Here is a 23771-nt window from a genome sequence, read left to right as displayed (position 1 = left end):
TGATATCCGGAGCATGGGCATCTGCTTCCGGGTCAAAGGGCCCGGCGGCGACATGGGGAAGATGGCGGCGGCCCTGGGCTCTGTAGCGACGCTGGCGACAGAGCCTGGGGAAGACGCCTTTCGGAAACTTTTCCGCTTCTACCGGCAAATTCGGCCGGGGACCGCAGACCTGGGAGGGGTCATAGACTTCTCGGCGACCCACACCTCCCGCGACACGGGTCCTGCTGCCCATAAGGTACGCAGAAAGGAGCGGCGCGCACCTCCCGGTCGCCTCGCGTCACTTCACGAGGGGACTTCCGTGTCCTCTCCTCTTTTCGCTTCCAGACTGGTTGTTTTTAAGCGATCACCGCCCTCCCTGGGCGCCGGCCAGCACGCTTTGGCGTTCTCGCGTTGTGCTGCCGGCCGTTCCCAGCGGCGGCCAGAAAAGCCTGGGAATTTGGGTTCATTCCTTTCCGTAATCCTCCATTTATACTTCCGTTTAACCCCATAGAATGTCCCCCCACGGAGTAATCCCGAGCCCTGGGGGATCTGACGTTAAAATGCTGTGCGGGAGACTAATTCCTGCCGCTTCCTGGCCTTTTAGAAAAAGTCATAAAAGTTAAATATTCCCTCCAAATTGAAAATAAATGGCAAACGAATATAAATAGAATCCAAAAGTTGTTGGTTGTTTCTGTTTTTCTCCTTGAGAACTAAGGAGAACATAATAGGGAGGAGGGGGCGGGGGTCGACTACAACTTTAGTACAGGTATTGTTTCTTCGGGATCACTTTACCGTGGAGGATGTGTGTGTAGTCTGTTAATGTGCACTCATTCTTGTCCACAAATGTCTGTGTGAGGCTTTCTTCCCAAGCTTAATAGCATCCAATAAAACTCGAAGGCTGTGATACTCGTAATCTCAGCTTCTCAGCAACTCCACTAGCCAAAATGGCCTTCCGAGCTGCAAAAATACAAAGTCTGCATCCCAAGAATAATATATTTAACTCAGGAGAACCGCTCAGATCCTCATTCTGCTCCTTTTACGTGGATTTTTATTGTAGTACTCGTATGTGTATCCTTTTAGAGTTTAGCCACTCAGCTGTTCATTGCGTGTCTGCCACAGAACCTACAGCAGTCGGTGCTCAGTAAGTAAAGTATGTGTCCAGTACATGAAAGCTTGGGAGTTTAGTTCCCCAGCTCGGAGTAGCAAATTAGAGAAGTTGCTGTTCCAAGACAGCTGAGCAAAGCAGTGCGACAGTGATGGCCAACAGTCTGGCCAGGGAGGATACAGAAAAACTTGAAAAGCTTAGTAGTTTGGTTCAGTTTGGCCAGTGATAAAATAGATTGAATAGTGTACTTCAGTTCTAAGGGTGTTGCTGAATTATAGTACAGTATTCAGTGTGACCTGTTCAAGAAATTATCACAAAACATTTTAACAGCCCCTCAGTACCTGGAAAACTCCGCTGAGCAAGACTCTCAGAGGGTTCCAGACTGCCATTTTATTGCAGAGCCTGGTCATACACCAGCCACATGCTGGTATTTTGTCTGGAAGCCTTCACTCTTGGAGAAGGCGATAGGATAAATTTCTCTTTGGAAGAATGCATTTGGCGTATTCTAAAATAAGCCAGATCTGAAGTTTATTCATGGAAGAATAACGGTTGTTTTTGTTTTTTCCTTAATCTCCTTATTCAAATAACTGCATGTTGAGTCTTTTAACCAATATTATGAGACATCCAGAAGATACTGGAATGTGCTAAGAAAACTCATCAAATGCTGAAGTACTTTCATTTTAAGTAACTAACAAAAGCTTCACCTAAAAGATAGTGAATGTTGTACTCTTAGTAGATAGAGTTCCCCGTATTTCATTGCACATTTTTCTTTCTGGTTATGGCTCTTTTTCCATTCTCTCACCCTCCCTAGCCTATTGTTCCTGATAGCTCTGCTTGAACAGCAGTCATCTCCAGGTGCCTCCAAAAGCAGTATTGTTAGCTCTAACCAAGTAAAATGTGTTGTGCCCTGTGATATTTGATATACCAAACATCCTTCATAATTAAGAATTCTATCATAAGTCACAAAGGTGTGGTTTCCTGGAAAAAGGTAGTCTTTTTTGGGAAACCCACATCACATATCAAAGTGCCTTGGTTCAAGTCCCGCTTCCTCTTCTTATTTTTTTAAAGATTTATTTATATATTTGAAAAGCAGAGTTAGAGAGGAGAGACAGCAAAAGAGAGATCTGTCCACTGGCTCACTCCCCAAATGACACAATAGCCTGGGCTGGGCCAGGCTGAAGCTAGGAGCCTGAAACTCCATCATGGTCTCCCACATGGGTATCAGGAGCCCAATTACTGGGCCATCCTACAATGCTTCCCCAGGCACATTAGCAGGGAGCTAGATCATAAGTGGAGCAGCCAAGATTCAAACTGGCCCTCATATAGGACTGACCCACTGCACTATAGCCCCTGCCCCCAACCTCCACTTCTAATCCAGCTTCCTAAGACACACTCTGGAAGGCAACAAATGATGGCCCAAGTGGAGTTTCTGGCTCATCAGCTTGGCCCAGCTGATTCTTTCTCCAATTCTGGCTCTTTCAAATAAACTTTTTTTAAAAAAATCTTACTCCAATTTGTTTTTAATTTTTGAAATTTTAGTTTATTTGCATTTATTTAAAAGGCAGAAGCACACATACTCACAGAGGTGGGGCGGGGAGATATCGTCCATCTACTAGTTCATTCCCTAAATGCCCATTACAGCTGGGGCTGGACCATGCTGAAGCCAGGAGCCTGGAACTCAATCCTGGTCTCACATGTGGGTGGCAGAGACCCAGCTACTTGAGCCATGACCTGCTGCCCCATTACCAATAATCTTAATGTTGTATAACTTTCTCGCGTTTGATAGTGTATGGATTAGGAAACTGAGGCTCTAACAAGTGACTTTAATCTAAAGTCCTAGATCAAGTGATGGAGCTAAGCTTAGGATTCCAGACTTGACTGCTGGGTTTGTCCTGTATCAGTGTTGTCTTTGGAAGTTTCAGGTTCTCAGGGTAGACTTACAAAATAGCAGCAGCCCTCTGACCTTTTTTTTCCTTCTTACTAGGTCGTCAGATCTCAGCTAAGCGTGTCCTCAGTCAGTGAGCACGATGCACGGAGAGCAGGACTTCAGCCAGTCAGCAAGTGGCGAGCGTATGGCCTTGAAGGCTATCCTGGTAGGTGCAGCGGACCTCAGAGAAGCAGAATTCCTCGTCATTTGTCTAATTTTAGGGGTGGGGGGGACTGTGAGCAAGTAAGTATACAAAACTGAACATAAATGTTCCGTTCCCAAATCCATTATAAATTGTGCCTTGTCTAAGAAGTTGATTCCTAAAAGAGTAGAACATTCCCAAAGAGTAGACCAGAGGCAGCACTGACTATCTTATATAGCAAGAAGTGGCATAACAAATAGAAAAAAAAAAGACTTTGACTCTCTGGGCTGTCTGCCACAACTCTGAACATTTACTCAAGCAGAAGAACTGCTTTAAGTAATAGAATAATTCATAATTTTCAGTCTGGTTACATTCACAAATGCCATAACTTCAAACTTGTTAATCAAGGTTGAGCTTTTAACAAGAGAGTTATAGTTAATGATATAAAAAAATCCCAATAGACTTTGCTAATTTATTTTTAAAGAGTAATTTGTTTACTTGAAAGGTAGTAATGAAAGGGATGCCTTCCATCCTCTGGTTCTCCCCCACCCCTCACCCCACAGTTGGCTGCAATGACCTGGGCTCGGACAATCCAAACCCAGGAGCCAGGAACTCCATCAGGATCTCCCAAATGGGTAGCAGGGGCCCAGACACTTGGGCCATCTTCCTCTGCTTTCGCAGGCACATTAGCAGGAAGCTGGATCAGAAGTGGAGCAGCCAGAACTTGAACAGGAGCTCATGTGGGATGCTGGTATTGAGGCAGCAGCTTAACCTGCTGCTTCACAGTGCAGCCCCATTAGTTGTGAAGTTTGATTTTTGCTTTGTGTAATTCACTTTACAGATAAAGAAATTAAGGTAATAGTGAAGAATGGGAATGTTACTTAACCTTTTTTCTAGGCCCATAGGGCTACTATAGATTATTATAAACTATTTAAAAGATACTAAAATGCTTTGTTTGACCAGTATTTTACCTGTCATCTGTTTCTAAGAGACGCAAAGTTAATTTTACACTTGTGATTTCTTTTTTGTTTGTTTGGTTGGTTTTTTGACAGGCAGAGTGGACAGTGAGAGAGAGAGAGAGAAAGGTCTTCCTTTGCCGTTGGTTCACCCCCCAAATGGCCGTCGCGGCCGACGCAGCGCACTGATCCCATGGCAGGAGCCAGGTACTTATCCTGGTCTCCCATGGGGTGCAGGGCCCAAGGACTTGGGCCATCCTCCACTGCACTCACTGGCCACAGCAGAGAGCTGGCCTGGAAGAGGGGCAACCGGGACAGAATCCAGCACCCCGACCGGGACTAGAACCCAGTGTGCCGGTGCCGCAAGGTGGAGGATTAGTCTAGTGAGCTGCGGCACCGGCCTACACTTGTGATTTCAAATGTGGGTTAAAAGCAAGGAGAAATCAAAGAAGTATTAGTTTTCATTAATTAAAGGGCCAAGGCTAATACAGCCTTAGTATAGTATAACTACTAAAATATTTGTTAGTAGTATGACACGATACAACAGCTATACTACTTCCTTAAAAGGCCTCATGCACTTTAGTTCTGCAAAGTCACAAAGAAAACAATTGAATGATGATTTTGATGTGTGAAAGCGCCAGTCTCCATGAGTTTGAGTGAATTTAGAACATGTTTCACCAACGATCTTTTTCATACTTGTTCCTTGGAGGCTGCTCTTTTAACTTTTATCTGTAGTGCCTGTTTTCAACGCCATGATTTTCTGTTCCTTTGGAAGTCAGAGTTATACAGAGAGAGAAGGAGAGGCAGAGAAAGAAAGGTCTTCCATCTACTGGTTCACTCACCAGGTAGCCACAATGGCCAGAGCTGCACCAATCCAAAGCCTGGAGCCAGGAGCTTCTTCCGAGTCTCCCACGCGGGTGTGGGGGCCCGAGGACTTGGGCCATCTTCTGCTGCTTTCCCTTTGGGCCTTCTTAAAAAACTGTTCAGACTACGAAGTTTTCACTTTTGTATTTTCCAAACCAGTGTACCTGCTTTATGAGATTTTCTAGGATTTCCTGCTTAAGTTCTTCATGTGGGTTGGTGCCTCATGTCCTTTGCAGTTTTGTTCTGTCCTCCCTATCAGTGCAGGCTGGATTGAATAGGAATGTAACGTCCAAAAGGAGATAACAGTCTCCTCTTACTCTGGGCTGATCAGAAGGACGATGTTTACTTTTGGATCTCACTTATTCTGAAGGAGCATGAGTTTATCAAACCAGTTTTTAGAAGAGTGAGCAGGAGGAGGTCAGGAAACTTAGTCCAGAGAAGAGGGACTTTCAGAGGAACATGACAGCAACATTTGAAAAGGTGTCATGTACAAGAAGGATCGGAGGGGCTCGCACTGTGGCGCAGTGGGTTAACGCCCCCGCCTACAGCACTGGCAAAGCAGCAGAGGATGTCCCAAGTCCTTGGGCGCCTGCACCCATGTGGGAGACCTGGATGAAGCTCTCAGCTCCTGGCTTCAGATCAGCTCAGCTCTGGCCGTTGGGGGCCATTTGTAGAGTGAACCAGTGGATGGAAGACCTCTCTCTGTCTCTACCTCTCTCTCTAACTCTATCTTTCGGATCAGTAAAATAAATCTAAAGGAGAAGAAGAATAAGAAGGGTTAAGAAGTAGTGAAGACCAGGGTCGGCGCTGTGGCGTAGTGGGTAAAGCCACCACATACAGTGCCTGCATCCCATATGGGCGCTGGTTCGAGACCCGGCTGTTCCACTTCCGATCCAGCTCTCTGCCATGGCCTGGGAAAGCAGTGGAAGATGGCCCAAAACCTTGGGCCCCTGCACCCGCATGGGAGACCCAGAAGAAGCTCCTGGCCCTGGCTTCGGATCAGCACAGCTCCAGGCATTGCAGCCAATTAGGGAGTGAACCAGCGGATGGAAGACACCTCTCTCTTTCTCTCTCTCTCTCCCCGCCTCTCCGCCTCTCCGCCTCTCCTTCTCTCTCTGTGTAACTCTGACTTTCAAATAAATAAACAAAAAGAAGAAGAAGTAGTAGTGAAGACCAGTAGTTATGAAGTTCTAGTGCCAGCTATCTGGGTTCATATCCTTGCTCTGCCACCTACCAACCCTATCATCTTGGGCAAATTACTTCGTCTCTCTTGGACTCAGTTTCTTCGTGTGTAAAATGTGTATTAAAATAGTACCCGCTGGCCGGCGCTATAGCTCACTTGGCTAATCCTCTGCCTGCGGCACCGGCATCCCATATGGGCACCAGGTTCTAGTCCCGGTTGCCCCTCTTCCAGTCCAGCTCTCTGCTGTGGCCCGGGAGGGCAGTGGAAGATGGCCCAAGTGTTTGGGCCCTACACCCACATGGGAGACTGTGGGGAGCAACCCGGACTAGACTAAGTTACTGGAATTAAGACTTATTCTATGCATCTGCTCTCCCACAATATGGCGCTGAGAAGGGAGAAACAGCTTCTATGCAGCTGCCTCCAGTTCAACCAATAAACTGTAGGACCTACTCCTGATTGGAGGAGAGCAGCGTACTCGGCGTGTGGGTAGCAGAGTTGGGATTGGCGGAAGAGGACTATAAAGGAGGAGAGAGACAACATGCACCAGGAACATCTAAGGGGAACATCTATCTGAAGGAACACCTGTGCAGCCCCCGAGAGAGCCGGCTGGCGGTGTGCCGCTCCCCCGCAGAAGTGGGGAAAGTGGCCAGGGGGAACCGCCCTTCCACGGAGGTGGAAGGGACGGTAGCCAACCCGGGAAGAACCAGCAGCAAACCCGGGAAGGGCCGAGCAGACAGAAGAACAGCGCAGGGTCCTGTGTCGTTCCTCCATGAAGACGGGGAGCGACAGGAGACCAGGAGGAAGCACCTGGCTCTTGGCTTCAGATCGGCACAGCGCCAGCCTTAGCGGCCATTTCGGGTACGAACCAACGGAAGGAAGACCTTTCTCTCTGTCTCTCTCACTGTCTAACTCTGCCTGTCCAAAAAAAAAAAAAAAAAAAAAAAGGAAGCACTGAGATACCGCAAGGTAACGACTGCAGGAAGCAGCTGTGACTCTGCAACTGGTGGGGAAACAAACACTTGGAATTACTGACTTTAGGTGCATGGAAGAGAGGTCATTAGAGCCAGGTCTTAAACTTTTGAGGAGACAGCATAATGAATTAGGTTCCAGTGAGTGAAAAAGCTACATGAAGCCATCTTCTCTCCTGCAGTCCTCCATTAGTGCCCCCTGTGAGCACAAGTGAGCAGGGAGTCAGTAGACAAAGAAGAAATGTAGTTGGCAGGTCCCAGCCGCACATTGTGAAGCCACATATAGGAGAATAGACTGGAAGCTGAAGCACAAAGTAGGAGAGTGAGCAACACTCTGTTCATTGGGTGGTGACTTTCAGATCTGTATTTTAGTTAAAGTCGAGGAAGACGTCAGCCTGCTGCGCCTGGGCTAAATGAAGTAGGGAGGGAGAGAAGGCTCGGCTGACTGCAGATGGCAGTGCCGGACGAAAAGAGGAGGGTAGGCTTTGGGCACTTCCACTTCTGAAGTTTTCTTTGAAGTAACACAGTAGACAATTAACTTTGTTGAGTGTCTGTTTCTCTTGAAAATGACCCAGAAAGCTAGATTTATTTGTATGGTTGTAAATGTCCAATGTTCTTCAAAACTTTACTTTCTGGGTAGCAGCACTGTGGTGTAGTGGGTAAAGCTGCTGCCTGCAGTGCCAGCATCCCACATGGGCACTGGTTCAAGTCTTAGCTCCTCCATTTCTGATCCAGCTCTCTGCTGTGGTCTGGGAAAGCAGTGGAAGATGGCCCAGGTTCTTGGGCCTCTACACCCGCATGCAAGACCTGGAAGAAGCTTCTGGCTCCTGCCTTTGGATTGGCACAGCTCCAGCTGTTGTGGCCATTTGGGGAGTGAACCAGAGGATGGAAGACCTCTCTCTCTCTCTCTCTCTCTCTCTCTCTCTCTCTCTCTCTCTCTGCCTCTGCCTCTCTGTAACTCTGCCTTTCAAATAAATGAGTAAATCTTATAAAAAGAAAGAAAACTAACTTTACATGAACGTGAAGTATGACTAAAAGGATGTGGGGGTAAACAGCAGAGTAGAGGATATAAGGATGTCAGAAATCACCTGAATAACTGGAGGATTCTCCCCTCTCCTTTTCCTCTGCCCATCTTTTATGTAGGATTTATTTTTATCCCCAACCCCTTCCTCCCGGGTCACCAGTGGCACTGGGTGAAGCAGTGCCTTAAGTTATACTCCCAGAAACCTAATGTGTGTAACCTGGACAAACACATGACTAACGAGGAGACCCAGGATCTGTGGGAGCAGAGCAAGGAGTTTCTGAGGTAAGTCTTTTCAGTGAGAGTCAGCCCAAGTCATTAAGTTAACTGTTCTGTAACAGTGCAGATGAAGCACTGGCTTCTGATTTTCCCCTCATTGTTTCCACACGATACAGCACATTAGCTTTTCCCCAGGAACGTTTGGACAGATGCTTTGACATTTATATCAAGTGGAGATCCATTTTAAAGATTTGCTTATCATAACTTACATACTGAGTTCATCCTCTTTAATCATCGATAGTCTGTTTTCATCAGCCTTAGCTCCTTTTTCTACTTTAAAATGACTTCCTTTGAAGACTTCTGGTGGCCTATAGAAAAGCAAGATTGAAAATTGTTTACTTCCCTCTTCTAAGAGGAAATCATTGCTACTCATTGTTTTGTGATAAGTTATTATAACACATGAAGTTAATATCTGTACCTCCCAGTGTTTCAACATCCATTCCATTATTCCACAAGTGCTTATTGAGGGTCAGTTCTGTACCAGGCATGCTGCTAGGCATTGGAGACACAAAAATGAACAGGTAGTTCTGCACTCAGTAGTGCATAGTTTATGGCAGGAACTCAGCTACCTACTGAAATTATAACAGCAGAGTTCAGAACGGGTTATGATGGGTTTAGGGAAGCATTGTGAGTTTACAAAGGAGGAAGTTATTCTTCCACACAGGGTATAGGTGTCAAGAAAAATAATTTATTCATTGACTGTATTTTTTAAAAATGATTTCTTTACTTACTTAAAAGGCAGAGTTACAGAGAGGCAGAGGCAGAGAGAGAGATCTTCCATCTGCCAGTCCCCTCCCCAATTGTCTAAAATGGCCAGAGCTGCGCTGATCCAAAGTCAGGAGCCAGGAGCTTTCTCCGGGTCTCCCACGCGGTACAGGGGCCCAAGGACTTGGGCCATCTTGTACTGCTTTCCCAGGTCATAGCAGAGAGCTGGATCGGAAGTGGGGCAGCCAGGACTCGAACCAGCGCCCATATGAGTTGCCAGCACTGCAGGCGGCGGCTTTACCCGCTATGCCACAGCGCCGGCCCCTATATTATTTTTTTTTATTTGTTTGTGTGCATTTGAACTGATCTTTAGGCATGATTAGGAGTTTGCCACTCAAAAATCGGAAAAGGCTGTGTTTGGTAGAGAAAGCATCTTGACCAGAGATTTAGTGTTTAAGGCAGAAGTTCTGTGAGATGGGAGCACAGGACGTGTGCAGTGCCTTCGTGTGCTTATTCAGCAGCTCTCTGGAGTTGCTGCTGTTTGTCAGACACTGTGTATGAGTATTAGAGGTTCAAAGACAGGTAAGAAGCAGTTTCTGTCTTCAAGGAATTTGGCGTTTAGTTGAGGACATAGACATAAACATATTAGAAACAATTTGGCAGGTGCACAAATGGAGTTTATAAGATATAATGGGGATGATTACTTAGGTGGCTAGGTTAGAAGAGATTGTGAAAAATGCACCCTGAAGGTCATGAGTAGGATTGGAAAAACACGCAGCGGGGAGGTAGGTTAGGTCTAGGTTGTAAAGTTTTCAGTGGCATAGAGCACCAATTCTGGAGTCAGATTAACTGTTCAGACCTGACTCTACCACTTACTAGCTGTGTAAGCTTGAGCAAGTTTCTTAACCTTTCTGTGCCTTCTAACAGTCCTTGCTTTAGTGAATAGTGTGAGAATTAAACAAGGTAATATGTGAGAGGGCCCTAGAATTATACCTATTAAAACCATTCTGCCAGCTTTGAGTCCTGTTTGGTCTTCAGTGGTCCCAGTGGTACAATCTTCAGAAACTAGCAAGCTGGTTCTGACAGTGGGCAGTAGAAGATTTTTTTAAGTTGAAAAGGAAAAAATTAAAAATCAGTGACTTTCCTTTTTAAAGCCTTCTTGGTATTTATGGTAGGTATGGTATAGGCAGGAACAGTGAAGAAAAACCACTCTTAAGCTTTTAGTGATGTCTTTTTAGAACTGAGAACAAAATAGGAAGATCTTGGTTGAGTGAAATTAAGGAGCTTATTGTTATAAACCAGCCTGTGTTTTCAAGTAATTGATTTTTTCCCTTCTGACATATGACTTTGCAGAAATCCTGGCTGTCTTCCGAGATAGCTCAGATGAATCTTTGTAATAAATCATCCTGTAAACAATGGTGAGATATATTTTTTATCCAATAAATTAGCAAAAATAAAAACGTGGTAATCATACCTTATGTTGTCAAGGGTTGGATGAAATTGGTATACTCAGACACTGTGCTGGCGGCATTGAAAATCAATTGGGTCCCTAGTTCTCATTCTGTCACTGTGATCTGTGTTGCTGTTGTCTCCTGTGGGAAGTGGAGGTGTTAGAATGGATAAATCATCCAAGATGATGGAATCATAGTCTGTGAGCCATGCTGGCGTTAGGAGGGTGCTCTCCCAACTTTCCCAGGGTCTGTTACAAAGGAAGAGGGTTGGGGCCGGCTCTGTGGCGCAATAGCTTAAAGCCCTGGCCTGCAGTGCCAGCATCCCATGTCGGCACTGATTTGAATCCCAGCTGCTCCACTTCCATTCCAGCTCTCTGCTAATGGCCTGGGAAACCAGTAGAAGATGACCCAAGTCCTTGGGCCCCTGCACCCACGTGGGAGACCCGGAAGAAACTCCTGGCTCCTGGCTTTGGATCAGCTCAGCTCTGGCCATTGCTGTCATTTGGGGAGTGAACTAGCAGATGGAACACCTTTCTTTTGTGGCTCTACCTCTCTCTCTAACTCTGTCTTTCAAATAAATAAAAATAAAAAAGAACAGATAAAAGGGAAAATATACAGGTACATCTGCAAGCATATTAATCATATAAAATGGCCAAAAATAAAAATAAAGAAAAACGAAGGAAAAGGGTCTTTTATAAAGGTTCCAGGGGAATTCTGATTACATACCACAATGTCTTCCCACATTGAGACCCTCTGAGCTAGAAGACCTCTAAGGATCCTTTGAATCTTAACATTCTAAAATTCTCCAATCAGAGAGAAGAAATTTTGAGAAGGAAATGAAGAAATACTTGAACTTAGAGGCGAAAATAGGACTGATCCCAATATGAGGGCACCTGAGTTCTGTTTCATTCCTAACTACAGGTGCTCATGTAAGAGTACAGTAGGTGCAAGCCCTTCATTGCAGCAGTTTTTGTTTATAACAGAAAATGAGAAACAGCCTGAAAGTCTTGTCAGCAGGAGGCCATATCAGTCAAACCTAGCATATCTCAACAGTAACATGCGGCCATTCTAAACCTAAAATTGGAACCTCCTTTGCGGTGTAGCAGGTGAAGCTGCCACTCTGACACCAGCACGTTCCGTGATAGTCATAGTTTAAGTCCCTGTTGCCCCACTTCCCATCCACATTCCTTCTAATGCCCCTTTGTAAAGCAGTGGATGATGGCCCCATTACTTGGGTCCCTGCCATCCATGTGGGAGATCCCGATGAATTTCCTGGCTCCTGGCTTGGGTTTGGTCCAATTATGGCTGTTACAGGCGTTTGAGGGGGACAGAATCCGCACCCCGACTGGGACTAGAACCCAGTGTGCCGGCACCACAAGGCGGAGGATTAGCCTTTGAGCCACGGCGCCAGCCATCCACCATTATTTCTTATCTAAACGACTGCGTAGCCGCCTAAATTCCCTATGTCTGCTCTCACCCCTCTTCAGTCTGTTCTCTGCCTAGAATGTAGTAGTCATGTCATTTTGTTTGATAGCTTCGCATCTGCAATTCAGTTTTTTTGTTTGTTTGTTTTTGTTTTTTTTTTGTTGTTGTTGTTGTTTTTAGGATTTATTTATTTATTAGAGAGGCAGAGAGAGAGAGAGAGGGAGGGATGGAGGTCTTCCATCTGCTAGTTCACTCCCCAGATGGCCACCACGGCTAGAGCTGTACCAATCTGAAGCCAGGAGCTTCATCTGGGTCTCCTACTCAGATGCAGGGGCCCAAGGTCTTGGGTCATTTTCCACTGCTTTCCCAGGCCATAGCAGAGAGCTGGATTGGAAGTGGAGCAGCCGGGACACGAATTAGTGCCTATACGGGATGCTGGCACTGCAGGCAGCAGCTTTACCCTGCTATGCCTCAGCACTGGCCTCTTTTTCCTCTTTTTTTTTTTTTTTTTTTCAAGATTTGTTTGTTTGAAAGTTGGAGTTACGGAGCGAGAGGTTTCTAATCGCCTGTTCACTCCCCAGGTGGCTGCAACAGCCCGGAGCTTCCTCTGGGTCTCACACATAGGTGCGGGGGCCCAAGCATTTGGGCCATCTGCTGCTGCTTTCCAAGGCACATTAGCAGGGAGTTGGATTGAAAGTGGAGCAGCCAGGACTCAAACTAATGCCCGTATGGGATGCCAGCATTGTAGACAGCCACTTAAAGTGTTACTCCGCAACAACAGCTCTCCCGATTCCAGCTTCCTGCTGATGCGTACCTTAAGAGTCAGCAAGGATGGTTCAAGTGGTTGGGTTCCTGCCACCCAGGTTGGAGATCTAGATTGAGTTCACGGTTCAGTCTAGCCTAGCCCAGCCCTTGCTACTGTTGTGAACATTGCAGGAATGAACCAGCAGATCTGTCTCTTCTGCTCTTGCTCGCCTGCTTGCTCTCTAGCTCTCTTGTTCGCCCTCCCCCCCCCCCTTCTCATCCTTCCTGCCTTTGAAATAAAAAAGGAAAGCTTCATTTAAAAGCCATCAGCAGGGGCCAGAGCTGTGGCCCTGCAGTGCTGGCATCCCATGGGTGCCAGTTCTAGTCCCAGCTGCTTCATTGCCAACCCAGCTCCCTGCTAATGCACCTGGGAAGGCAGCAGAGGATGGCCCAAGTGCTTGGGCCCCTGCACTAACATTGGAGACCTGGAAGAAGCTCCTGGCTTTGGCCTGGCTTGGCTCCAACTGTTTTGGCTAACTGGAGAGTAAACCAGCTGATGGAAGATATCTCTCCCTCTCCCTCTCTCTCTCTCTCTCTCTCTCTCTCTCTCTGTAACTCTGCCTTTCAGATAAAAAGATCTTAAAAAAAAAAAAAAATCAGCAAAGGGAAGAGGCGCGTGCAGCTAAAATCCAGGGAAAATCAGGCCTGAGTTTGCAGGGATCCTCTGCTAATGAACTCCCAGGATGTGCTTAGTTGCCCCGGCAATGAGTTGTGACAAGATTGTCAAGAGATCTGCCAGAGAACCTCAGTGCCTAGGTTTTTAGTAGCAACTGATCATGTGGGTACTCTGGTAAAATTCTAAACTCAAAGGAAAGCAGGTGTTCAACATAAACATATTTTTGAACTGTGAGCCACTCTTAATTCTGGGAATAGTGTGAACTCTCCCAAAATCCAAGTTCCAAATGCCCACCCAGGGAGTCTTTGTAAGCAGGAATAGCAGCCAGGCCCTGTGTTTCTTTCTGCACACCTGTCCTGAATAAATCTGTGTCCATCCCGTTCCTTTTGTCTGCTGGTCTTGATGTATATCTGAGTCACGATGTCCTTAGAATGTAAACCTTGTGAGGGCAGATAGCATTTGTTCTGTGCATTCTTGGTCCGACATCACAGTGAGTGACACTTAGAATGGGAGCCTCTAATAAGTCTTCAGCTTTAGTTTATGCTGGGCAGTGCCTGTCATATATCATCACCCGCTTAAATGCTGGCCACTTTTCAGTGCCATACCACCTCACTGCCGCACAGCCTTAACTAATTAGTTGAGTTTGCCCTTCCTTTTTCTCAATGCTTGTATACCTCAAAGTCTCTGCTATTCAGTTTAGCATAGTATCACTAGAAGTTATACTGCCTTGAATTTTCCCCTCACTTACACTTCAGCTTTCCAGTCTTGCATATGTCATCTCTTGTTAGAATATAAACTCTTGGGGCTGGTGTTGTGGGTAAAGCCTCTGCCACCTGCAACACCAGGATCCCATATGGGTGCCAGTTCAAGACCTAGCTGCTCCACTTCTGATCCAGCTCCCTGCTAATGTGCCTGGGAAGGCATTGGAAGGTGGCCCAAATGCTTGGGCCCCTGCATTCACATGGGAGATCTAGAGGGAGCTTCTGGCTCCAGGTCAGCTGTTGTGGTCATTTGGGGAGTGAACCAGTGGATGGAAGATTCTCTCTCCCTCTCTCTCTCTCTCTCTGTGCCTCTTCCTCTCTCTCTGACTCTTAACTTTCAAATAACTAAATAAGTCTATAGAATATAAACTCCTTTAAGGAGTCTGAACTTGCGTTTTTTAAACAGCTGTGGTGTGGAACAAAAAATGTTTTGTTTGATTAATGATATAAATTATATGAAGAAGAATTGATTAAAATGATTAAGCCTAGCACTGTCATATTTTTAGATATTTACAGATAAACAAAACAAGCTTTCTCTTTAGAACAAAGCAGTTTTGTGGATTTGAGCAGACAAGTTACAACTGCAGGAAGAGGCCTTCTCTTACAGAAAACTGCTGGGGTTTGAACAGGGGATGTCAGAAACCAAGTCAATTACAACGATGCCTTAATTGATAGGTAGGCCTCAATTGTGTAAGCCATGTTACATAGGGTGAGAGAAGTCATGTTAAACCATGTATGTTTGATTGTATATTAGATTTTCACCAAACTTTTTCCCCCTGACGTGCAATTCTGGGAAGCCACCATCAGTGGAGACGTAGTACTGACTAGTGACCCATGTGTGTTGTTAGCTGTGTTTGCAGTGCCCGTAGTGCTCTTAGCCCCATTTTCCACAGACAGGCAAGGACATTGCTGTCATTATTGAGGTGCTGGACACTTGTCATTTAAAATGTATTCCAGTCAGCAGTGGATTTAGAACCAAGAACTGGACATCAGAACCGTAATGTGTTTTTTTCTTTTGTATTCTTAGTGACTTGTTCCAGTTTCCCCTCCAAACTGTGGCTAACAGCTTATGCCATGGAATATTAAATGTAGACTGCAGGGTCCACCCAGAGGGCTGTTGCTGCCATTTGAGCTGAATAAATCCTCTTGTTGCCAATCTTTGCAGGTGCAAAGGAGTGAATAAACGGAGACCTCGGAGTTTACTGGAGAAGCTGCGCTGGGTCACCCTGGGCTACCATTATAACTGGGACAGTAAGGTATTCAGATTGTCTTCATTGTTTTTTGCTTTGGTTTCTGTTTATATGCTTGGGTGGGCCATAGTTGGATTTCTTCCAGGCCACCCTTGAAGTACAAGATTACTGGGGCCGCCATTGCAGCACAGCAGGTTAAGCCACTGCCTGCAGCTCCAGCATCCCAGCTGCTCCACTTCCAATCCAGCTCCCTGCTGCTGCATTTGGAAAGGCAGCAGAAGAGCTCCTGCCACCCATGAGGGAGCCCTGGAAGAAGCTCCTGGCTCCTGGCTTTGGCCTGGCCTAGACCCAGCTGTTGTCTTTTGGGGAGTGAACCATTAGATGGAATCTCTCTATCTCTCTTTCTGTCAAACACATGCCTTTTGTCTCTCTGTAACTCTGCCTTTCAAATAATTAAATTTAAAAAAAAAAAAAAGGAAGAAAAAGAAGCTCTGTGGAGGCAGACATTGTGGTGCAGTGGGTTAAGGCAACACTAACATCCCATGTTGGAATGCTGGTTTGAGTCCCAGCTGCTCTACTTCCAATCCAGCTTCTTGCTAATGTGTTTGAGAAGGCAACAGATGATAGCCCAAGAGCTTGAGCCCCTGCTACCCAAGTGGGAGACCTAGATGGAGCCCTTGGCTTCAGCCTGGCCCAGACCTGGCTGCTGCATCCATTTAAGGAGTGAACCACATTCACTCAATCTCTCAATCTCTCTCTTTCTCTCTCTCTCTCTCTCTCTCTCTTTGCCATTAAATGAAAAAGGAAAAGAAAAAGCAGCAACTCCATGTCGGGGCCAGCATTGTGGTGCAGGGGGTTAAGCCATTATTTGTCATTCTGGCATCCTTTATAAAATAGCCAGTTTGAGTCCCAGCTATCCTGCTTCTGATCCAGCTTCCTGCTAATGTGCCTGGGAAGACTGCGGAGGATGGCCCAGATATTAGGCCCTTGCCACCAGGATGGAATTTTTGCCTTTAATGTGTCCCAGAGTTGGCACTTGGGGCCATTTGGGGAGTGAACCATTGGATATAAGAACTCTTGCTGTCACTCTGCCTTTCAAATAAATAACTTTCTTTTAAGAAGTGTTGTGTAGTTCTAATGTTCTCTTCTCACAAAAGCACTTCCAAGATCTAGATACCTCTACCTGCTATATAACATCTGGGCAGGAAAGCGGTAAGAAAGGATTTCCTACAACTAACCAAGTTCCTTGTTTTCTTGAGGTACAGTTTCTTTCCTGTTCTGTCTGCTTCAGAGAATCTCCAATCCCTCCTTTGTCAGTAGCTATTGGCTCAGTGAGATGTTTGCCACCAAGTGGAAGGGCTGATTATAAGAGTAAACTGAATAAAAACACATTGATATAGATCATTTTCTGTGTTCCTAACCAGTTACCTTTTTTTTTTTAAGATTTATTTATTTATTTATTTATTTATTTGACAGGTAGAGTTACAGACAGTGAGAGAGAGAGAGAGACAGAGAGAAAGGTCTTCCTTCCGTTGGTTCACTCCCCAAATGGCTGCAACGGCCGGAGCTATGCCGATCCAAAACCAGGAGCCAGGTGCTTCTCCTGGTCTCCCATGCGGGTGCAGGGGTCCAAGCACTTGGGCCATCCTCCACTGCTTTCCCAGGCCATTAGCAGAGAGCTGGACTGGAAGAGGAGGAACCAAAACTAAAACCCAATGCCTGTATGGGATGCCAGCACTGCAGGTGGAGGATTAACCTAGTGTGCCATGGCGCCAGCCCCCTAACCAGTTACTTTCTAAAAGATCTATAGCTTAAGTCAACCAACTTAAACACAAATATATTAGCTGCTCCAGCTAATGACAGATGTTGCTTTAAAAATATTAGTGATGTGGGGCCAGCGCTGTAGCATAGTGGGTTAATGCCCTGGCCTGAAGCGCCAGCATCCCATATGGGCACTGGGTTCTAGTCCCGGTTGCTCCTCTTCCAGTCCAGCTCTGTGCTATGGCCTGGAAAATCAGTAGAAGATGGCCCAAGCCCTTGGGCCCCTGCACCCGCATGGGAGACCTGGAAGAAGCTCCTGGCTCCTGGCTTCGGATCAGCAAAGCTCCGGCTGTTGCGGTCAATTGGGGAGTGAACCAGTGGATGGAAGACAGTGCTCACTCACTCTCTCTCTGCCTCTCCTCTCTCTCTGTGCAACTCTGACTTTCAAGTAAATAAATAAATCTTTAAAAAAAAAAAAAAATATTAGTGATGTAATTCTGATTTTCAGAAATATAGATTCAATGAGAATCTGGTTATTTGTATTCAGGGAAGTGACTTGGTGAGTTAGTTTGGGCAAGGCAGGTTGGGTTTGAATTCTGCCTCCAATAACGATGACAGTAAAGCAAGCTGGTGCCTGCTATTACAAGGTTATTATGAGAGTTAAGTGGTTAATGCCTCTAAAGAGATTACAGCCCAGGACTAGCTGTTCTAAGCAAGAGCACAGTAACTGTTAGCTATTGTTTTTAGTGCTAATGTTTTGATTGTTGATGTTGTCACTCCCAGGACCTCAAAGGTAATATAATTTACTAAGACAAATTGAGCATGAAAGCGATCCAGAATTCTGAATGCATAATCAATCAGAGAAAAGTGAAAGCTTTTTATAAGACGAGTAGCGTAGCGACAGCTTAGATAGGGCTGAAAGCTTAAAAAGGAAATAATTTCATCATAGCAGAGGCTGTCTGAGGGTAAGATGGCAGCTCTAGCTGGTTGATTTTTTCTTAAAGAACTAAAATTATGATAGAGCAGGGGCTGGCGATGTGGTATAGCAGGTTAAGCCACTGCCTGATATGCCAGCATCCCATATGGATGCTGGTTCAAGTCCTGACTGCTCTACTTCTGATCCAGCTCCCTGCTAATGCACCTGGGAAAGCAGCGGAAGATGGCCCAGGTCTCTGGGCCCCCTGTCACTCACAGGAGACCCAGAAGAAGCTCCTGGCTCCTGGCTTGGGTCTGGCCCAGCCCTGGTTGTTGTGGCCATTTGGAGAGTGAACCAGCAGATGGAAGATCTTGCTGTCTCTCCTTCTGTGTTAAATCTTTCAGAAAAGTAAAGAATTTTTTTAAAAAATGATAGAGGAGGTCCAGTGCTGAGGCATAGTGGGTAAAGCCGTCACCTGCAATACCAGCATCCCATATGGGTGCTGGTTCAAGACCCAGCTGCTCCACATCCAATCCAACTCTCTGCTATGGCCTGGGAAAGTAGTGGAAGATGGCCTAAGTCCATGGGCCCCTGACCCACTTGGGAGACCCAGAGGAAGCTCCTGGCTCCTGGCTTCAGATCAGCTCAGCTCTGGCCATTGTGCCCAGTTGGGGAGTGAACCAAAGGATGGAAGACCCCTCTCCCTCCCTCCCTCCCTCCCTCCCTCCCTCCTCTCCTCCCTCCCTCCCTCTCTCTCTCTCTCTCTCTCTCTGCCTCTCTGCCTCTCCTTCTCTCTCTGTAACTCTGACTTTCAAATAAATATATAAATCTTTAAAAAAAAATGATAGGGGAAACCTTAAAGTTCTCTGACTACAATTTTAGTTTTGAGATACTGGAACTCTTACTTGAGGCTCAGTAAAAGAAAAAAATGAAGAAACGGAGAAGTTCCCACTGAAGAGACTAGACTGTTGTTTGAAGACTTTTTATATAAGTCTTCCATGTGCCTGAAGCTAAAAGCAGTACTTTTCTGTCCAGAGCCATGATTCTGCTGCTCCGGCTGGAATGCGTCAGGACACCGGAGGCGGCCTGGGGGACAGTGGGTTTTCTAACCAGGTCTGAAGTTGATTTAGCAAGGGAAGCAGTGGAGCATAAGACAAGGGAAGAGTGTCCTTGTGCTGCCAGAATAGTCTTCCAGCTCATCTGCTTGGAAAGCTGGGGGTCAGAGTCTTCATCACACTGCTGACTTGCTGTTCCGGCGAATTATATACGGCGAGTGTAACTCGGAGTCAATCCAGATGTCTTGAGCATGTCATCCCATCAGACTGACTGATGAAATTAGCACTAAGCCATATTGTTCAGAGAGGCAGAAAACCAAACTGGCTGGGAACAGCACTGTGGCGTAGTAGGTTAAGCCTCTGCCTGCAGTGCCGGCATCCCATGTGGGTGCCATTTTGAGTCCTGACTGCTCCACTTCCAGTCCAGCTCCCTGAAAATGGCCTGGGAAGCAGTGGGAGGTGGCCTGAGTCCTTGGGCCCCTGCACCTGCATGGGAGACCCAGAAGAAGCTCCTGACTTTGGATAGGCCCAGCTTTGGCCATTACAGCCATTTGGGAGAGTGAACTAGCAGATGGAAGATCTCCCTCTCTCTGTGTCTTTCCCTCTCTCTGTAACTCTGCCTCTCAAAAAGTAAATCTTTAAAAAAAAAAAAAAAAAAAGACCATATTGTTTGAGTTGCTGCTCTGTGTTTTGTTTTGTTTTGTTTTGTTTTGGGGGGGGGGTAGTTTTATTAGAAAACGTTGAAGAAAGAGTGCAGAGAGATCTCATAGCCAGTTCCCTCTTCTACTGACAGCCTAGCTTAGTATGGTAATTTTGTCTTAAGTCCATACTTCATTCAGATTTCTTTTTTTAATATTTATTTTATTTGAAAGGCAGAGTTACAGTGAGGCAGAGGCATAAAAAGAAAGGTCAGTCTTCCATCCACTGGTTCACTTCCCAGATGGCTGTAACGGCAGGAACTGAGCTGATCTAAAGCCAGGAGCCAGGAGTTTCCTCTGGGTCTCCCACATGGGTGCAGGAGCCTAAGGACTTGGGCCATCTTCTGTTGCTTTCCCAGGCCATAGCAGAGAGCTGGATCGGAAGTGGAGCAGCCGAGACTTGAACCGGCGCCCATATGTGATGCCAGCACTGTAGGCGGCAGCTTTACCGACTACGCCACAGCACCGGCCCCCAGATTTCCTTTGTTTTTATCAAGTAGCCATTTTCTGTTTCAGAATCTTGGATCCTGTGTTTGTCATGTTTCTTTAGGTACCTCTTGGCAATGACAGTTTTGAGTTACCTTTTTTGTTGTTGTTGTTTTTTATTTGACAGGTAGAGTTGTAGACAGTAAGAGAGAGACAGACAGAGAGAGAGACAGAGAGAAAGGTCTTCCTTCTGTTGGTTCACCCCCCAAATGGCCACTATGGCCGGCACGCTGCGCCAACCTGGAGCCAGGTGATTCCTCCTAATCTCCCATGCGGGTGCAGGGCCCAAGCACTTGGGCCATCCTCCACTGCCCTCCCGGGCCACAGCAGAGAGCTGGACTGGAAGAGGAGCAACTGGGACAGAATCCGGTGCCCATGTGGGATACGGGCACCGCAGGCCAAGGATTAACCAAGTGAGCCACGGCACCAGCCCCTTGAGTTACTTTTTACCCTAAGAGAACTATCCTGTTTATGAGCAGTGTAGTAATTGCCTCATGTGCAGTGTTACTTTGTCTGGTTTATCACTGCGTGGGACAGCGCCTGCCAGATAAAGCTCCAGGTGCGAGTGTTTTGAGTGGTTTATGATTCGTATGGGTGGATGGATAATGCTAACATCTGATGATGACAGTGTTCACATTGCTTTGTAGTTTGATGATTTTAAAGTGGTGATCTTATGCCTGTTTCCCGTGCTCCTGAGATCATTGTTTATTTTTCTTATTTTCCCTATTTTTACCAAAGAAATACTCAGCAGATCATTATACACCTTTCCCTTCTGACCTGGCTTTCCTCTCAGAGCAAGTGGCCGCTGCCTGTGGCTTTCAGGATTTCCGGGCTGAGGCAGGCATCCTGAACTACTACCGCTTGGACTCCACCCTGGGCATCCACGTGGACAGGTCTGAACTAGATCACTCCAAACCCCTGCTGTCCTTCAGGTAGGTCGGTTCCAGGAGGTGGGAGGACTTTTTATAATTCAGTTCTTTTTTCCAAAGCATTTTAAGCAAAAGTAAATAAAACCAGTTAACTATTTCAAATGGCTGGATTCTATAATCTCTTGTTTTTGGACATCTTCATGAATCATAAAGTAAAATTCGCCTAGTCCTTTAAAAGCAATGACTAAATGATAGTAACTGTAATTTAGTAACTTAAGACAATGGCATATGCCTATGGAATGGTGGAAAAAACAGACACACAAGAGGCCTTCCAGCAAAGGGAGTGGCCTTTTTGGAAGAGAGGAGGGAAGGACAGACTAAGACAAAAACCTGAATAGTTTGCTCTCCTGGTTTCCCACTACTGTGCCATTATCCCAGCCAAAAAATGTTTTATTAGTTGCCTTATCTTTCAAGTAAAGGGATGATAACATAGTAAAGGATTCAAATAATTTTATTGGAAGGCTTAAATCTTAAAAGATGAGTCAATAAAAATTCTAGGTTAATGTTCAGAGTTCTCCATTTGCCACATCATCTCATTTAACTACATTAGATTTTATTTTGCAGCAGATCTGTGGGCTGCCGTAGGTTTAGGTGGCAGATCACGTGTTGGTCACTCAGACACAAGCCAGATGAGAAGGATTTTAACTGAAATTAGGAAAGGGTGCAGTTAGCGTAATTTTTTCAAGTGCGGTTAATAATAGAAGCCTGCTTTTTTTGTTTTTGAAGCTTTGGACAGTCAGCCATCTTTCTGCTTGGTGGCCTCCAAAGAGATGAGACCCCCACAGCCATGTTTATGCACAGTGGTGACATCATGGTAATGTCAGGTTCCAGCCGCCTGTTGAACCACGCAGTTCCTCGGGTCCTTCCGCACCCTGAGGGGGAAGGCCTGCCTCGCTGCCTGGAGACGCCTCTCCCAGTGGACCTGCCCAGAGACTCGGTGGTGGAGCCCTGTTCTGTGCAAGACTGGCAGGTGTGTTCCAACTACTTGAAAACTGCTCGGGTTAACATGACTGTCCGACAGGTCCTGGCCACCGATGAGGACTTCCCCTTGGAGCCCACAGAGGAGAAAAAAAGAGACCTCAGCAGTGGCGGGTCCTGCCGTCTGGATGATCACAACAGCCAAGTTAAACGGGCAAGGCCAAACCCCGACAGCTGAGACCTGCAGCTCCCGTTGTTTTATACAGCGCGTCTTCCAGTGAATGCCCACGCTGTTTTGTGTTGCTAGGAACTTGTCACCAAGACAAGCCAAAAGCAGACAGGGAGAGACTTAGCCTGAATCAGACCGTTGCCTTGGAACACACCTCAAGCGGAAACTGGTCACCGCTTTGCTCAGAAAGTGTTTGCCATGTTCCGGTCCTGTTCGATGTTGGCTCTGCTGCGTGTCGACCATACCACAGGGGTGTCATCGTCTACAGCAGCTCTGTCGGCCTCCACCGTTACCGCGGCGGGAGGTGGAAGTGAGCTTCCGTGTCTGCGGAGTCGTTAAGTACCTCAGCTTTCACCGATGGGAAATGCAGTGCCCCTCTCCTCACTGCATTGGGTACCTTGCGGGCTTCAGCGAGCCAGTAGACTCACCCTGACTCCCCCATTGCCCCTGGATTTTTGGATCTGCCCTGGCTGTCACAGAAGAATCCTGTATACATTGAGACATTGAAACTGGAAATCTTCTCCTCTAGAAAGAAAATCAGTCACAGCCGTTTCTCTTGCCTAAACAGTAAATATTTGCAGACCCAAGGATAGGGGACAGTGATTTCTCCATGTGTCTTAGGTCTCCAGATGCTCCCTGTTTGATTTGTAATGCAGTTTTAATTGTTGGGCCAAAAAAGCCCCAAGGGTATTCTGTAAATGTTTTCTCCATGAATAAACTCACTCAGTTTTAAATTAAAGATCTGTATCTGTCTTTGAAGGTTAGTGCATCTGGAATTGGCTCTTTTCCTATTTGTGCTTGCTATTGTTCATGCTGGTGAAGCCCTCCGGCTGTGTCTACACTGTACCCTTGTTCCACCCTAAGTAGTGGTCTGTGTGCCTGTCTCACAGGAGAGAACATTCTCTGATGCTCCACTTGTCTGATGGAACAGAGTTGAGAAATGCATGAAGCCCTAAGTTTTAATCTTTGTACCCCTACCAACTCGACTCTCTATACCCAAGCCAAGTACTTTTTTCTGCATCTTCTAAAGATTAATTTTTAGGGGCGAGCATTGTTGCATAGCAGGTAAGGCCACCGCCTGCAACACCAGTATCCCATATGGGCACCGCGTCATGTTCCAGCTGCTCCACTTCCAATCCAGCTCCCTGCTAATGTGCCTGAAAAAACAGTGGAAGATGGCCAAAGTGCTTGGACCCCTGCACCCACCTGGGAGACCCTGATGGAGCTCCTGGCTCCTGGGTTTGGTCATTGCAGCCATTTGGGGAGTGAACCAGCAGATGGAAGGTCTCTATCACTTCTCTCTCCCTCTCTCTCAAATAAATATAATAAACATTTTTTAAAAAATAAAAGATTTATTTTTACTTATTTGAAAGGCAGAGTGTCAGATAGAGGGAGAGAAAAGA

General features: G+C 46.2%; 1 protein-coding gene and 1 long non-coding RNA gene across 2 annotated transcripts; one reads left to right on the top strand and one right to left on the bottom strand.

The window, feature by feature from the left end:
• Positions 1 to 6: 6 nt before the first annotated feature.
• Positions 7 to 23107, top strand: ALKBH1 (alkB homolog 1, histone H2A dioxygenase). Its single transcript, XM_002719624.5, has 6 exons — positions 7 to 235; positions 3069 to 3177; positions 8268 to 8430; positions 15352 to 15442; positions 21031 to 21224; positions 21948 to 23107. Exons 1-6 carry the CDS (start codon positions 14 to 16, stop codon positions 22375 to 22377), a joined length of 1209 nt encoding a protein of 402 aa, XP_002719670.4. The 5' UTR covers positions 7 to 13; the 3' UTR covers positions 22378 to 23107.
• On the bottom strand, positions 3056 to 13878 carry LOC103351680 (uncharacterized). Its single transcript, XR_519411.4, has 4 exons — positions 13777 to 13878; positions 10604 to 10721; positions 8634 to 8732; positions 3056 to 3192 (listed from the first exon to the last, which is right to left on the bottom strand). It is a non-coding gene; the product is annotated as an uncharacterized lncRNA (long non-coding RNA).
• Positions 23108 to 23771: the final 664 nt, after the last annotated feature.

This window comes from Oryctolagus cuniculus, chromosome 20, assembly GCF_964237555.1.
Source record: "Oryctolagus cuniculus chromosome 20, mOryCun1.1, whole genome shotgun sequence".
Lineage (NCBI taxonomy): Eukaryota > Metazoa > Chordata > Mammalia > Lagomorpha > Leporidae > Oryctolagus > Oryctolagus cuniculus.
The sequence above is the reverse complement of the archived record's forward strand: the minus strand, read 5'-3'. Positions and strand labels throughout refer to the sequence as shown.